Below are 17664 nucleotides of genomic sequence, written 5' to 3'. Positions count from 1 at the left end.
CACCCCCCCCTCCCTGATATGTAATCACCCCCCCCCTCCCTGATATGTAATCACCCCCCCCTCCCTGATATGTAATCACCTCCCCCCCCCCCCCCCCCCCCATGTAGGCAGAAACAGTGCCTTTAAAATCTAATATGCCAAAATAGTGTTTTTAAAGGGCAATATATCCCAGGGGCCATAGACAATAGGGCAAGATGCTGGCAAGCAGGCCTCTCCAAATCCCAGTGACGAAGGTGCTTTCGTCACACCATACTTCAAGTAAGATATATAAATATCTTGCTGGTAGAAAGGACAACTCAAGAATAGCGTACATTTTAGGAGATCAGAGCCAAAATATATTGCCCCCTATGATATTTGTCAGGAGTTTGCCAAATGTTATGTCAAGCTTTATAACTTAAATAAAGATACAACTATTCATACTATGTAACGCAATATCTCAAATCTGCTTCCCTACCAAACCTTACTCCTGATAGAATAAGTCATCTCCTTTTAACCTATAATATTATCTGAAATTCAACAAGCCATTACACAATTGGCAGTAGGGAAATCACGGCAGTAGATGAACTAACCAATCTTTATTATAAACACACCCACACCCTTTAAAAGTATATAGGGCGTGCCATGAGCAAAGCGCAAACTTTCTCTAACACTAGCAAGACAATAATTGGGTCGTAATGATCAGTGATACAGTTATGTAACGCTGAACACAACAAAACATGTTCACAAGGTAAATACAGAGACCCCATGGCAGATCCGTGGAAGGACTATGTTAAACTCACGTTGATCTCTGTTAACCCATGTCTAAATCATGCTAACCCATGTTTAAACCGTGCAAGTTAATGTATGTAACATGTCGTGTCAAGACAAAATAAAGAATAAAAAAAAAAGTATATAGGGAAGCATCTGGGACGGGCATATTGCCTCTGGAAATGTTGATAGCTACCATAGTGACCATACCCAAACCCGACAAAACACCAGATCTCTGTAAAAATTATCAACCTATTTCACTCTTAGATACAGATGCTAAAATGTATGCAAAAATATTAGCTAATAGGTTAAAATGTATCATACCCCATCTTATACATGATGCCCAAATAGGATTTGTATCAGGAAGGCAAGGACAGGATAACACTTATAAACTAACAATGGTGTTTAGGAAGTTGAAGGGTCCAGCCAAGAGGTATATTGCTAGCTTTAGATGCTGAAAAAACATTTGACCGACTTGGCTGGACCTTCCTCGAGCAGATTTTAAAATCCTATGAGTTCTCTCCTTTAGTAATTAGACAAATATTTGCTTTATATTCTTCGCCCTCAGCCCAAGTATTGCAGTCAGGAGTTCTTTCTGATATTTTTCAAAATACCAACAGGACAAGGCAGGGGTGTCCCCTTTCCCCCTTATTATACGTGCTTGCACTTGAACCATTGTTGTATAATGTTAGAGAACATCCTAGGATACATGGGGTACAAATGGGAGACCAAAATGTTACAATCAGCGCATTTGCTGACAATATTCTTCTTTATATTACAAATCCACAGGAGTCATTATCCCTACTCTCTCATTATATTTTCCTTTGGATTATTTATATATAGCAAAGTATACTGCTCTCTGGAATAAATGTAAGCAACTTTTACAACAATGGTTCAAACTATACTTAACATGGTTAGATCGAAAAGCGGCATTTAAGATGTCTATATTACCGAGACTTCAATATTTGTTTCGTACACTTCCTCTACCTTTTTTGGGCAAGAGGTAAATCTCGAGTTATGGGGAGACTGTTACAAGCTCCTAAAAGAAAATGGGAGGTTTCGCTTTACCAAATATACAATTGTATTATCATGCAGCCATCCTAGCGATTGCTATACCCCACTTTCTTAAAAATATGAAACCACAATGGGTGACTTTAGAAGCAGACATATTAGAAGGGCATAGTATAACTAATATACTTTGGGTACCTCAGAAATTAAGACCTAAAATCTGTTTGTTGTCTCCCCAAATTCAATTACTGATACAGATTATAGATAAATATAGACACAAGATGAGCATTTCGACAGTCTTTTCCTTAGCAACTCCAATAATAGCACTTCCCTATTTTTACCTACATTTAATGCATCCCCATGCTTAGAAAGAGGGGGTGGTGGGGTTACACATATTTACCACTTATTCATTCCATATAATTGTTAATATACTGCACTTACAGCTAAATACTCTCAACCAGATTCTTCCTTCTATTCTTCTCTTTAACGAAGATCCTATTTGGGCAAGGTCCAGAAACAAACATTGTTATCGAATGTGTCTACAACTACTGGACAAAATGTGTATCGACATGAAACGTTCATCGGCGTGTAAGCCAATTTCCACGTGCTATCAATTAATAATAGATTATGTACCTTTTACTGAGTCTAAATATGCAAAACAATGGGAAAATGATCTTCAGTGCATAATAACCAAAGAACAATGGGAACGAGCTATTTTGGCGCGTATTGGATTAATAAAACCTGCTGCACATCTAGAACAGTAAATAGCAAAATACTCTACAGGGGGTACTTGGTACCGGCTAGATTGCATAGGATTTCCCCGAGCAGTTCCACGATTTGTTGGAGATGTGGTTAAAGCCATAGGTACAATGCTCCATATATGGTGGACATTTGCCTAATATAGTGTCTATTATTATCATTCTTTTATAAAATAATGAACATTTTCAAATATAAAAAATATATATATATATATACAGACTGTAGAACGGACCCCCATGCGCAGGCTGTGGGGGGAAGCCAGTTGTCTGTCTCTGTGTTTATGGTTTATTGTCTGTTTCAGGTTATCCAGTAATTGTCAGAGTTGGACTCGATATGGACAGCACTCAGTCATTGGGTGAGTGGATAATATGATTTATGATTAAAGAAGCACTAAATGGTCAGGAACGCAAACCACCATCCAGCCTCCCCTGGTCCCCTCATGCCTCCCTAAATATAGTAAAATCTTAACTTTATTCCAGTCTGCTGCCACTGCCCCTAACCTGCCTGCTGTCTGCTGACATCAGCAGAAGTGGTGGTCTGAGCCAATCACAATGCTTTCCCATGGATTGACTGAGATCAGCATCTCCTCATACATTGAATCAATGTATGTTCAGTGTATCCATGCAGAGGCTGGAGACACTGAATGTCAGTCACACTGTGCAGCACTGTCCCAGGAAGCACCTCTAGCAGCCATCTGAGGAGTGGCCAGTGGAGGTATCCCTAGGCTGTAATGTAAACACTGCATTTTCTCTGAAACAAACCGTGTTTACTGCAAAAAGCCTGAAGGGAATGATTCTACTCACCAGAACAAATACAATAAGCTGTATACTGTACAATATGCTGTATACTGTACAATATGCTGTATACTGTACAATATGCTGTATGCCGTACATTAAGCTGTATACCGTACAATAAGCTGTATGCCGTACAATATGCTGTAGTTGTTCTGGTGACTATAGTTCCCTTAAAATAAGACATATTGTGCAGCCAGTGCTAAGATTTGCTTGATTTCTGCCTGGATTTCATACATTTTATTAAATGCGCGGCTGGCATGGCGCTGTTAGACAGACTAGGAAGGGGTCCCACCAATCCCGAGTCTCTCATTCTGGTCTCTGGGATAGAAAGACAGCAGGAAGCCAGGAATATCTGGCGAGGAGGCAGATGGTGACCCATTAAACGGAGACCTGGAGATTTGGGTGAAATTGTAAAACTGGCGGCTGTGTTTATAAACCATTCCACCCGGAGATGTGTGGTCTGTGTGTGGACACTATTTCCTAAAACAGGCGGGTTACAGAAAGGAATGGCTCCATTTCTATTTACTGCCAATGCTGGTCAATACGGACAATATAGAGGCGGCAGTCTGGATGTTCCATCCCCTGCAAGCTTACGCTACTTGCAGTCAGGAGGGTTTACTTCGACTTATTTTCGTTATTTCACCCAGGACATGCGTGGAAACAAGAGAAATCTCAATGTATCCATGGTAAAATATTTTAGAAATCAATCCATTTCATTCTGTTTATACTTTTTTCTTCCATTCTAGCCCCTGAAGGCTCACATTAGATCTGAGTTTGACTCCAGCATAGTCGGTAGTAGGGGGTTGTACCCCGAGGTATAGGAACCTCCCCTGTTACCTATCAGGATGTTCGCTTTTTGGGATTTCCTTTTCTAGTATGAGTGCACCAGACTATGGTTTTCAGCTCTGTTCTCTCAATGTAGGATATGACCCACTATTATCTATTCTAACGAGCTGCCTTTTGGGGTACACTGTTGCTATATCGGCTACTTTCTTTGTAACATTGTTACTTGGAAGGGAGATTTAGTATTCTATCCTGTTTTCTAGTGAACTCATTTCTCCTATAGCATTGAGTTTCAGGAATTACTTCCTTATATAGTGGCCAATATATTTTCTATATTTATTTTTTCTATGTATTTTAGTTGATAGTTATTCGCACATCCCTAGCACCAATAAAGTATTATCCAATGGAGATTTGCATTGGGTATGTGATTGACTCGGTCAAATAACGTTTTTTACTACGTTTCAGGGGAGGTTCGGTGACACTATTACATTACACATCTATTATCTTTGAGAGTTTTTCCCAATTTTCTTTCGGGGTTCCTTTTCTTGTTTGGGACCTGTCTCATTTAGATAAATCTGCTTCCCTGGTCTGGTGTCTGCGCTAGGACATTACAGCCTATGCTGCAAATAAAGACTTTCTCTAGATTCTAAATGATCATTATTGGCAATTAAATGTTTAATTAGATGTCGGTTCTTCTTTTGTGTTCCAGATGCAGAAGATGCGAGATCCAAGGTAAATTAAAGACCTGCTCTTATTTCTATGTGAAATGACAGATGGCGTACGGTCACTAGCCTGGGCTGGGAGACATTTAGCCATGGTCAATGTGCCATTGTTGTCGGTGCTGTATTAAAGGATCTGAGCAGCTCAGCCAGTGAATGCTTCGGGGAGAGAAGTACTTGGGTGTAATGAATCGACAGAAACGGAACATGGATCAATTCCAATAGAGAAATAATGCAAGAAGATTGAGAGATACAGTCGCACTATTTGCCGCTGTAATGTAGCTCCGACATATGAACGTATAATCTCTGTATAAGGATATCGGTGCAAATCGGGATCCTGGCTTGAGGCTCCGTGAGATATAGAAAAGAAAACAAAATCTAGTGTAGTATGTTAAGGTTGTACTGACTAGGTGAAAGATACATTGATGTACACTCACATGTCATAGAGCCCAAAATGGCTCCATTTAAACAGAGTTGTGGGATATGTGCCTGGCTACTGTATCCACTGTTGAAGTATCAAATAAAGGAACAAAGACAAATAGTGCACACTGTGATGGAAATACATACTAATAAAATATTATTTTAGTATTTACCGGTTCTACAGGGATATTAAATAAAAAAAAAACAATTGAAAAAGTAATGCTGGTAAATGAAGGAATGGAGTCGAATCTCTGAAGTGGTCATCGTGGTTGGAGTAAATATTTAAAGGCTTATGTACCCTGATACAGGCAGGAAGTCTGTGCCAGGGAGCGTAGGGAGGGCAGCTTTTACAGAATTATACATATAGGCTTGTATTCATTGGGGGCAAATCATCAAATCCAATCTTCAATGGAGTGTTGCTTCATTTCTCTGTGCGATTGTGATATACTACAATACAATGCATGGATTCTCTCTGAATACTAATCAATGTCCAGTAATCAAGCTATTTGGCAGCTTTGCTCAATTAGTCATTAATGAATGTCCTGTGTCTTCATTACAGGACATGCTGACCGAATGGACAAGCACAAACAAACTATTGAAACGACATGGTTGCACCCCAATATGTGTGACCAAACCCCGGGGCAGAGATGGCGTGTCAGGTGAGAGATTCTCGTTCACAACGAGTTCAGTCTGTTTATACCATACGCGTTTATTATGGCCCTGTGCGGAGCGATGCTGTAATATATCACTGTGCTGCGCTCATTGCGGAGCGATGCTGTAATATATCACTGTGCTGCGCTCATTGCGATAGTTTATTGTACTCTTCACTGTGATGTATTGCTGAGCTGCTATGTAATCTATTACAGCTTTATTGTGATATAATTGGCATTGTATAATTTGTATCACTGGGCTGTATTGTAATATAGTTTGTATCACCGAGCTGTATTGTAATATAATTTATATATCACTGGGTTGTATTGTAATATAATTTGTATTACTGGGATATACTGTAATATAATTTGTATCACGAGGCTGTATGGTAATATAACTTATGTATAACTGGGCTGTAATGTAATAAAACTTATGTATAACTGGGCTGTATTGTATTTTAATTTGTATTACGGGGATGTATTATAATATAATTTATGTATCACTGGGTTGTATTGTAATATAATTTGTATTACTGGGATATATTGTAATATAATTTGTATTACGAGCTGTATTGTAATATTTCTGTATCACTGGGCTGTATTGTAATATGTTTTGCATCTGTGCTGTGTTCATATTCCATAGGCGCAGTATTATTGGATGTTCAGGCATCTGTGGCGGTACAAAGTGCAGTGAAGATGCTGGTGGACGACACTGAGCGGAGACAGAATCTGATTCATGATCTTATCAAGGCTAATGAGCAGCTCAAGTAAGACTCAAGCATTCTCTGTGTGTGTTACCTTCAGGGTCAGTTCCTCTCGGTTTGGTAGGAACGTGGGGAGGAAATCTAATGACTGTTTGTTACTGCTACAGGGAGGATGTGAGGCTCCAGCAGAGCCGAGCTGAGCGCCATGAACAGAAAGCCAGTGCTTTGCAGAACATCTTGGACAGCGTAAAAAACAAAATTCGAAACCTTGAAGATGATTTTATCGCGAAAACACGTAAACACCAAATGGAAATGAGCAATCTCTTGAAGGAAAAGCAGGTGGTCCTGGTGAGGAATATATTTCAGATATGTATTTTAGTAATATTGATTGGATTTCGAAATAACGCCTGTGCTTTTGTGTCTGATCTCTGTCTATGTTCGGTTATAATGTCTCTGTCGTTTCCTTGTGTATCTGTACTGAGGAGGCTCGCTGCTTCTCGATGCACAATGTGTCAGTCGGACGCTGTGCTAACGCTTATCCATAGATATATTGTGGGTTATTTGTCCTGCTGTCATTAGTTCCTATTGAGGGAATACATTAAACTCTGATATTTATTTCCTTTTAGAAAGTCATAAGGCTCCTAATTCTAACACAGACCTCTGCCTTTCACCTATGTATAACTATAGTCATGCAATTCCTATCTTTTTTTTTTTTTACAGAGGTATTCATTTAAAGGGACACTATAGTCACCAAAACAAGTTTAGCTTAATGAAGCAGTTTTAGTGTATAGAACATGCCCCTGCAGTCTCACTGCTCAATTATCTGCCATTTAGGAGTTAAATCACCTTGTTTCTGTTTATGGAGCCTCAGCCACACCTCCCCTGGCTGTGACTGACACAACCTGCATGAAAACAAAATGGTTTCATTCAATCAGATATAACTTACTTTAAAGTTTTTATCTCCTGCTCTGTATTTGGGCTTCAATTGCATAGTGGAGGCTCCTGACGGATCTAACAGGCTAATAATAGTGCAGGAGATAAGAAATTCTAAATTAAACAGAATTTACAATAAAGGCAGTATAAACCTTAAGCTAAAATTGTTTTGGTGACTATATTGTCCCTTTAACCCCTTAAGGACACATGACATGTGTGACATGCCATGATTCCCTTTTATTCCAGAAGTTTGGTCCTTAAGGGGTTAAGTGTGAATTTCAAATTTAAGGTCAAAATAGCCAAATTGGAAAAATTCTCTAAATCAGCTCTGCTTTCAATGTCATTATAGAGATTCACTTTAAACTCTCACCTTAGTAAATAACCCTGATAAAGTGTACATTTGAGATAGTTGTGTAGTATGTATTGTGAGAATATTTATGGGGTAATAACAGGGCTCGAGTCCTGCAGGAACGGTGTTCCTGCACTTTTTTTTAGTGCAGGAACGCCGTTCCCGTTTATGGTCCTGCAGGCACTCAGGGGGCGGCAAAAAATGCCGCCCCCAAATGCCCCCGTGTTCCCCCTGTCATGGGGGGCCCAAGAGGTGGCCTAATGGCCACCTGAAGGACCCCCCCGGCCGGCTCTTGTCTAGCTGTCAGCCGCGGCGAGGGAGCTGTGTCCTCTCTGCTCCCTCTCGCCGCGCGCCGTTTGCTGATGCTGGGAGCCGGAATATGACGTAATTTCCGGCTCCCGGCATCAGCAGACAGCCCGCGCGGCGAGAGGGAGCAGAGAGGACATAGCTCCCTCGCCGCGTCTGACAGAGAGAGACAAGAGCTGGCCGCACTGAAGCCCCACTGGACCCCAGGGACAGGTCCACGCCAGCTCTCCAGGTAGGGAGGCAGGGTGGACATTTTTAAATTTTTAAAAAAAAAAATACAAATAATTTTTGTCTGTGTGTGTGTGTGTGTGTGTGTGTGTGTCTGGGAGTGTGTGTGTGTGTGTGTCTGGGAGTGTGTGTGTGTGTGTGTCTGGGAGTGTATGTGTGTGTCTGTGTATGTGTCTGGGAGTGTGTATGTGTCTGGGAGTGTGTATGTGTCTGGGAGTGTGTATGTGTCTGGGAGTGTGTGTGTGTCTGGGAGTGTGTCTGTGAGTGTATGTGTGTATGTCTGTGTGTGTGTGTGTCTGGGAGTTGATGTGTGTGTGTCTGGGAGTGTGCGTGTGTGTGTCTGGGAGTGTGCGTGTGTCTGTGTGTGCGTGTGTCTGTGTGTGCGTGTGCGTGTGTCTGGGAGTGTGTGTGTCTGTGAGTCTGTGAGTGTGTGTGTGTGTGTGAGTTGATGTGTCTGGGAGTGTGTGTGTGTGCGTGTGTCTGTGAGTGCGTGTGTCTGGGAGTGTGTGTGTCTGGGAGTGTGTGTGTCTGGGAGTGTGTGTGTCTGTGAGTCTGTGTGTATGTGAGTGTGTGTGTGTCTGTGAGTTGATGTGTCTGGGAGTGTGTCTGGGAGTGTGTGTGTGTGTGCGCGTGTGTCTGTGAGTGCGTGTGTCTGGGAGTGTGTGTGTCTGTGAGTCTGTGTGTATGTGAGTGTGTGTGTGTGTGTGTGTACGTGTTTATATATGCATGCAAGTTTTGTTTTTTTCTGGTGGTGGGGTGAGGGTGGAACTCGAGTGAGTTCCCACACTTTATTCCCCAGGACTTGACCCCTGGGTAATAAATATTAAAACAATGTTTTATAAAAATTATCAAAAAATAATTTAACTTTTAATAATATCAAAAATGTATATTTGCCACTCTCTCCCTTGATTGATTTAAGAGTTACCCACTATTTTTTTTTTTTTTTTTTTGTAAATATGTTTTTATTGAAAGCATATCATCATTTTAGGTATTTTCCACAATGAACAATGTGAGACTCGCAGGTCTCTCGAATCACCTGAAATTGCATGGACGCGCAGGTCCAGCTGTCGGTTTACATATAAGCAGATAAACAGTTGAAACCAGCCATATGGCTCTGAACAAAAGTCTAATTCGGCATATTTATATCCCCATCGTAATTACTAAGAGAGAGTGAATGAATCGAGGGTTAAACGTACAAGTTCTAGGTCTACGCAGTGCACTCTAGATTGTAGGCCTAGTGCCGTTCCGTTTGTATATGGAACGAAGGCTTAGATACCTGGGAGGCAGGATTACGGATACTATTGTTTAATACTAGACTAAAGTATTTGTATTTGTATGAATGGATTTTTTGGGGAAGGGGCAGCATAGTCATCCATTAGTCTGGATACCGAGTGGGGAGCCGAGTGAGTGGATAAACAAACCCCCAATACAACGAAACAAGAACCGTTCAGAACTTCTACTGGCCTGTACCCTGTCTGAGTCACAGGCACTTGTTTTCGGCCACAGTACCTAAAAATGGTGCATTCTATAAATGTTCTGATAAAGCAAGTACGAGCAACTAGTATTTAGCATTCTAAGATACCATTTATAGCGAGTTCAAAAGTACACGGATACTGGCGCACTTCCACCCCCTACCCACGCGAGGCTGTTTTGGGTACCGCATAAGGCCGCACCCCAACAGGCGTCGTAGCCCCACTTACGCCCCCGTGGGGCTGGTCCCCGCCCCGCTCCCCGGGCCCCCGATCCCTCGCTCCGCCTGGACCTGACAGGGGGTGGGGTGGGTGGAATAGGGTGTGGGAAGGAGGTACTGAGTTTTGAGCCGAGTGTGGATTATCCCGTTAGTCTCCTAGTGTCTCCTCCTGGGGATCGTCAGCTCCTCCCCCCATTTGTAAATGCACAGTCCGAAATGCCTCTGTACCCACCCGTGTCAACCAGGGTGCCCATGTGTCTAAGTATGTCTGCATTCGGTCTTGGGCTGAATACCAGCTTTCCTCTGTCACTCGTAACTCCTCCATTCTAGTAAACCACAGGGAGAGCGGTGGGGTTGTGTCTTTTTTCCAGTGTAAAGGAATTAGGTGCTTTGCGACATTAAGAATTTGGATGGTCAGGGAGCGTTTGTATCGTGGCGTGGGGGTTGTCGTGTGGTGTAGGAGATACGGGGCGGGCTGGAAGGGTGGGGCGTTGTCCGTGAACAGGGCCACTATGGCAGCTATTTTCTCCCAGAACGGTACTATGAGTGAGCATTCCCACCATATGTGGAGGAAGGATCCAACCCCTCTCCTGCACCTCCAACATAGGCCGTCCGTGTCTAAGTGCATTCTCTGTAAACGTTCTGGTGTCAGGCACCATTGTGTGAGGACCTTGTAGGCCGTTTCCTGTGTTTTGCTAGCTATTGCGCAGTGGTGTACTAGGTCACAGATCTTGTGCCACTGGGTCTCGGTGAGTATTTCTCCTATGACGGTCTCCCATTTGGACATGAAAGGGGGTGGGGGGTGTCCCTGTTGTCGTTGTAGCATAGAGTAAAGGAAGGATACGCTATGGGGCAAGGGCTCCGGGTCCTGGCCCAACTGTTCGAATGGTGTAAGGTCCCTATATACGTCGGGGTGTTGTGGTATGGCGGTGATGTAGTTCTTAATTTGGGTGTATCTGAATGTCGTCATGAAGGGGTGGGTGGGTGTGCCCGTGAGCGTCTGTAGGGGCAAGATTTTCCCATTGGCCGTCATGTCTCGGAGTCTGGGTAAGTTTTGTGGGAGGACGCAGCGGAGGTTTCCTGGTCTTATCCCCGGTTCAAAGTCCGGGTTGTATACCAAAGGTAGCAGTGGGGAGTTACCCACTATTTTAACTCTGGAGAACGTTTATTAGAGTATTTGTAATTCACACATTAATCACAACCGATTATAAAAATATAATTTATTGTGACAATTAATAATAATATGTAACATGCGTGACAATATCAGTGAATATTTAGTATACAATAAGTAAAAGATATAGCAGCGGTTTTGGCACAATAACCACAATTAAAGCTAGCGTAATGGCAACATATCCTGCAACATGAGTAGATTCATTTCTAAAGGAGTTAAATGCAAAATTACAAATAATCTATAATTTAATTAAGTTATATCCCCATGGATGCAATTCTAACAATGTTATAGGAAACAGAGCTTTGCAGCTTCAAGGATTAAAAATCTTATGATGTCAGTCAGAATTACATTTCGTTACTTCACTCACTGCTGGCTACAATTCTCACAGCTAAACATTTAAATATTGCAACTAAAAAGATACAATATTTCTCACACAGTCAATTTAACTATTCCTTTCCATCCAGCAACCAAAAGAACAATTTAACCAAGTTTTTCACTGCACATGATTAACTGTCCCTAAATTTAGATAAGTTAAAGGGACTCTATAGTCACCATATAAAAGCAAGAAAGACAGGTCCCCCAGCCTTCCTTCTTGCTTTTATATGAACTTTCATTCATTTAAAAAAAAACAAAACGGTGTTTTTATATTAAAAACTTACCTCCGTTCCAGCGCCGAGCTCCCCGCTCGGCCGCGCCCCCTTTTTCGTCAAAATGACGAAATCGCGGGGCCCAATGGGACGGCTTCGCGCTGCACCAATCGCGTTCTTCATAGAGCGGCATTGAATGCCGCCCTATGAAGAACCTGAGCGCTTTACCGCGCATGTGCGCGGAATGCGCGTTCGCGAGCTGAGCTGTCTGACTGACAGCTCAGCTCGCTTTCTAAAATTATCAATGAGGGGGGGGACCTACTGCCCCCCCCCGGCCCCCACCCCTGAGCGGCGGGTGGGGGCCCTACAATTATCAATAAGGGGGGGACCTACTGTCCCCCCCGGCCCCCACCCCTGAGCGGTGGGTGGGGGCCCTAAATACAAAGGGGGGGGGGACCCTAGTTAACCCTCCCCCCCCCCCAAAAAAAAAATATCTCCCTACCTACCCCCCTCACCCTAAAAATAATGAGGGGGGGAACATTAACTAAAAACCTGTAAAAAAAAAAAAAAAAAAAAAAAGAGATAAAAAAAAAACTTACCATTCGATGTTTTCTTTCTTCTAAAATCTTCTTTCTTCAGCCCAAAAAAGGCCAAATAAAAATCCATAATAACCGACGCAATTAAAAAAAAAAAAAAAAAAAAACGAGCGCAAAAAAAAATAATCCATCTTCACCCATGGAGGGCTCCGCGCAGACTGAGCTCCGCAGGGCGGGGGAATGCTTATAAAGCCTTGCCCCGCCCTGCAATTATGCTAAGAACACTCTGATTGGTGGGTTTAAGCCAATCAGAGTGCTCTGTGTCATTTTACAAGCGTGGGAAAGTTCTTTGGAATTTTCCCACGCTTGTAAAATGACACAGAGCACTGTGATTGGATGGCTTGAAATCCATCCAATCACAGTGCTCTGTGTCATTTTACAAGCGTGGGAAAATTCCAAAGAACTTTCCCACGCTTGTAAAATGACACAGAGCACTCTGATTGGCTTAAACCCACCAATCAGAGTGTTCTTAGCATAATTGCAGGGCGGGGCAAGGCTTTATAAGCCTTCCCCCGCCCTGCGGAGCTCAGTCTGCGCGGAGCCCTCCATGGGTGAAGATGGATTATTTTTTTTTGCGCTCGGTTTTTTTTTTTTTTTTTTTTTAATTGCGTCGGTTATTATGGATTTTTATTTGGCCTTTTTTGGGCTGAAGAAAGAAGATTTTAGAAGAAAGAAAACATCGAATGGTAAGTTTTTTTTTTATCTCTTTTTTTTTTTACAGGTTTTTAGTTAATGTTCCCCCCCTCATTATTTTTAGGGTGAGGGGGGTAGGTAGGGAGATATTTTTTTTTTTTTGGGGGGGGGGGGGGGAGGGTTAACTAGGGTCCCCCCCCCCTTTGTATTTAGGGCCCCCACCCACCGCTCAGGGGTGGGGGCCGGGGGGGACAGTAGGTCCCCCCTTATTGATAATTTTAGGGCCCCCACCCGCCGCACAGGGGTGGGGGCCGGGGGGGACAGTAGGTCCCCCCCCCTTATTGATCATTTTAGGGCCCCCACCCACCGCTCAGGGGTGGGGGCCGGGGGGGACAATAGGTCCCCCCCTTATTGATAATTTTAGGGCCCCCACCCGCCGCACAGGGGTGGGGGCCGGGGGGGGACAGTAGGTCCCCCCCCCCTTATCGATAATTTTAGGGCCCCCACCCACCGCTCAGGGGTGGGGGCCGGGGGGGGACAGTAGGTCCCCCCCCTTATTGATAATTTTAGGGCCCCCACCCGCCGCACAGGGGTGGGGGCCGGGGGGGACAGTAGGTCCCCCCCCCTTATTGATCATTTTAGGGCCCCCACCCACCGCTCAGGGGTGGGGGCCGGGGGGGACAATAGGTCCCCCCCTTATTGATAATTTTAGGGCCCCCACCCGCCGCACAGGGGTGGGGGCCGGGGGGGGACAGTAGGTCCCCCCCCCCTTATCGATAATTTTAGGGCCCCCACCCACCGCTCAGGGGTGGGGGCCGGGGGGGGACAGTAGGTCCCCCCCCCCTTATCGATAATTTTAGGGCCCCCACCCGCCGCACAGCGGTGGGGGCCGGGGGGGGGGAGGAGAGTAGGTCTCCCCCCCCCTTCAACCACTATTGTGGACAGTATGCGTCCCTGTGGGTTCGGGCTTCAGCTGTCAGCTGAAGCCACGCCCACAGCAGTGCTGACAGGCTGTCAGCACACAAAGCGCGTTCACAGTGCTTTGTGTGCTGATAGCCCGTCTGATGCATTCACCCAGAATGCATCGGACGAGAGGCCTTTTTAGGGCCTCTGAACTCGGAAGTCCCTCTGGTGGCCGTCTGATTGACTGCAACAAGAGGTGTTCCAAGCTTCCAATGTAAACACTGCATTTTCTCAGAAAATACAGTGCTTACAAGAAAAAGGCTCCGGGTAGCTGTAGCACTCACCTGAACAACCTCATTAAGCTGAAGTTGTTCAGGTGACTATAGTGTCCCTTTAATATCTCTGGATAATAGCTTGATATGCTAAACATGGCAAATTACCAGAAAATGTATTGTTCATTTATTTCACCTGCATATATGGAATATGGAACAATATATTTCTCAGCTAAATAGGATTTTAAAGGTTTGAAATCTGATCAGCATAACCAGGTATATTTCTATTTTTAGTAAAAATGTATTAATTGAAAATAAATTACACCAGCATATTTACCAGCTTTCTTGGTAGAAATTCTTCAGGCTTGGAGATATATTCCATGAATTTTGAGTGCAAGTATGAAGAGAGTGGAGTGTAGACTTATAGAAATAGTTCTGACTAATAAAGAATTTAGTGTGTGTCCAGAGTGTGTTCCCTTATCTGGTCTCTTGGTTATTTAAAGGACCACTATAGTGCCAGGAAAACATACTCGTTTTCCTGGCACTATAGTGCCCTGAGGGTGCCCCCTCAGGGACCCCCTCCCGCCAGGCTCTGGAGAGAGGAAGGGGTTAAACACTTACCTTTCTCCAGCGCCGGGCGGGGAGCTTTCCTCCTCCTCTCCTCCTTCCTCATGACGTCATCGGCTGAATGCGGATGCGTGGCAGGAGCTGCGCGCGCATTCACCCGGTCGCATAGGAAAGCATTTACAATGCTTTCCTATGGACGCTGGCGTCTTCTCACTGTGATTTTTCACAGTGAGAAGCACGCAAGTGCCACTAGCGGCTGTCAATGAGACAGCCACTAGTGGTTTTAGAGGCTGGATTAACCCTCAGTATAAACATAGCAGTTTCTCTGATTCGGTTCCTCCACCCCCCAACCTCCCAATTTAACCCTGTATGATTCTGTTTTTAGCTACCTGTGTTGTTTAACGAGATGTTATTTGTAAAGGGTCTCGACTGGCCACTACTTCTGCCAAGAACCACGCTGTGTACTCTAGGGCAGCGGTTTCCAAACTGGGTGTCGCGGAATGTTTCCCCGCTGCTATGATTATACCCTGTAATATCGGCCGGCTGCCTGTCACTTCCTCCCAGCATCCTTCAGGGAGGCAGTGCGGGAGGGAGAGGAGCATGAAGAGCTCCAGACCCCTCACTCCCACCAGCAGCAGGACTCCAAGCCACCCTCCTGACACATAAGGTAAGCTGACATGAGGGTGGCTGGAGATATTAAAAATAAATTGTGTGTCAGTGTGCTTCTGTGTCAGCGCACACATCTGTGTGTCAGGGTGTGTGGTTTTTATGTCGGTGTGTATATCTGTGTCATGGGGTGGGCATGTATCAATGTTTCTGTGTGTGTGTGTGTGTGTGTCCGTGTGTATCTATATGTGTCGGTGTCTATATGAATTTGTGTGTTTGAGTTGGTGTATTTATGGTGCATCTGTGTGTTAATGTGCATGCATATCTGTGTAAGTATGTTTGTATGTGCATACATTTAAGCAGTCAAACACCAGCTCAACATACACGCACATTCCTGCAATCTAACGTTAATATTACATACACACACCGCTGCTTTCAAAGTAAAAAAATAAATAAAACACACCTATTCACTCTAACACAAACACTTTTACACAAATGTACATCCGCATTTAAAAGTGAACATTACATTCAGACACACCCCTGCAATCAAACCCTGTATTAAAACACATTAACTATACACAAGCACCCCTTCAAACACCAGCACTGTACATTACACTACCAGTAACTGCCGCTGCGCTGTACAGATATACAACCCAGACATTTTGACTTGGCGTGCTTTGGGAAAAATACTGAACTATTAAGGGTGCCTTGAACCTAAACAGTTTGGGAACCACTGCTCTAGGGCATTACTCACTTTGGTTTTAAATGAGTCATCCAAAGTAAGGATATACAATCTGCAGGTCAGTATAAATGTCCGGGCAAGGAGTTCTTTGGTTAGTGTCTCCAACCAATCTATTGTGAAACTAAATTTGAGTTTAGGTAGCGTGGGAGCGTTCGGCTGGTTCCAGACCTGCAGAATGGCCTTAAATCCAATAGCTGCGATTATGAGGAGGGATCCTTTATTAGTTAGGGGCTGACCCGGGATAGGTCCCAAGAGCAAAAACACCGGGGTCAATGGTAGTGTGGGCATGTTCCATTCAGAAGATGTGTTTTCACCACAAAAAGCAAGCAATAGAAGGTAAACTGGGTGCTAAACTTAAACTTAAAAAAAATCCGGTGCAGCTTTTAATCACCTCCGTTTATTGTCACTCTGTACACTATCTATAGAAACCAAGATAGAAAGAAAGGTGATGGCGCACAAACTCAGTAATATTTTTTACCTTTTGTTAAATGTGAGTGTATATAGGTCCTCTTACTGCCAATAGGACCTATGTACTCACATTTAACAAAAGGTAAAAAATATTACGGAGTTTGTGCGCCATCAACGTTTTCACCACAGTCCAAAATAATTGAATTAGTGTTCACTCCCACAGACAGTGATATAAGTCGGCTCTTGTGTGTGTGCATTTGAAACACGTTGCCGAGTCTTTCCTAGCCATTAGATGTGGTCTGTGTGGGGAATAATAGGCATAGCCTAGGGTCTTTAGAAACATGTCTCTGTAAGAGACGATTGGCAGGATTTGGCATTGAGTGTGGTGTGCCCTCAGGATGTCTTTAGGGGTTATGTCAGGGAAGTGGGTCTTCCATTTTCCCATGCCTGTTTTGAAGACCAGTCCTGTCTGGAGTGTATCGTATGAACATGTACTGTTTAGATGTTAAATAAGTGGCCTGTGACGAGGAACACAGCATGGTGTCTAAAGGGTTCTCCCAATCCACTTCTGTGAAAGTTTTAGTGATAGAGTGGTAGTAGAGCCGCACTTGGAGGTAGGCAAACATAGGGTTGGATGGTCCGGGAATCTCTCCCGTATCTCCGCCAGCGTTAAAAAATCTGTAACCCGTGTGGTCTACTATGGAGCGGAGAGCCGTGAATCCCTGGCCTGTCCACAACAGGAGGGATAGTCTGTACCCGGGGTAAAGTCAGTGTTGTGAGTGAGAGTCACGTGCAGAGATTTTGAAGGGTGAGCTCCCCTGATTGGGGTATGTATAAGCGGGTTTGTGAGGATTTTATTTGGGAGGAGGTGGTGTGGCCTGTTTAGGAGAGCCAGCAGGGAGTCCAGCTCTGCCAGGAAGGACTCCAACAGCAACTCCGAATACCTATGCTGGGATTGAATCCAATCCAGTGCATATATAAGTTGTTCTGCTAGGCTATATTCCTTAGCGTTTGGTAAGTTTAGCCCCCCTTGAGCGGTGTATTGATATAGATTTGTAAGGCTAAGGTGTGGTTTGCATCTAAGCTTTT

At 44.0% G+C, this 17664-nt stretch overlaps 1 protein-coding gene across 1 annotated transcript in view; it reads left to right on the top strand.

The window, feature by feature from the left end:
- The first annotated feature begins 215 nt into the window (after positions 1-215).
- CEP70 (centrosomal protein 70) overlaps positions 216-17664 on the top strand; it is a 44069-nt gene continuing 26620 nt past the window's right edge. The window contains 6 exon segments of the mRNA XM_063429159.1: positions 216-258; positions 2816-2869; positions 4801-4823; positions 5790-5889; positions 6524-6647; positions 6752-6932. Of these exon segments, the coding sequence (XP_063285229.1) occupies positions 2848-2869; positions 4801-4823; positions 5790-5889; positions 6524-6647; positions 6752-6932 (450 nt within the window). The 5' untranslated portion in view covers positions 216-258; positions 2816-2847.

Source organism: Pelobates fuscus, chromosome 8 (assembly GCF_036172605.1).
Source record: "Pelobates fuscus isolate aPelFus1 chromosome 8, aPelFus1.pri, whole genome shotgun sequence".
Classification (NCBI taxonomy): domain Eukaryota; kingdom Metazoa; phylum Chordata; class Amphibia; order Anura; family Pelobatidae; genus Pelobates; species Pelobates fuscus.
This window is presented reverse-complemented; position numbering and strand designations above follow the sequence as displayed.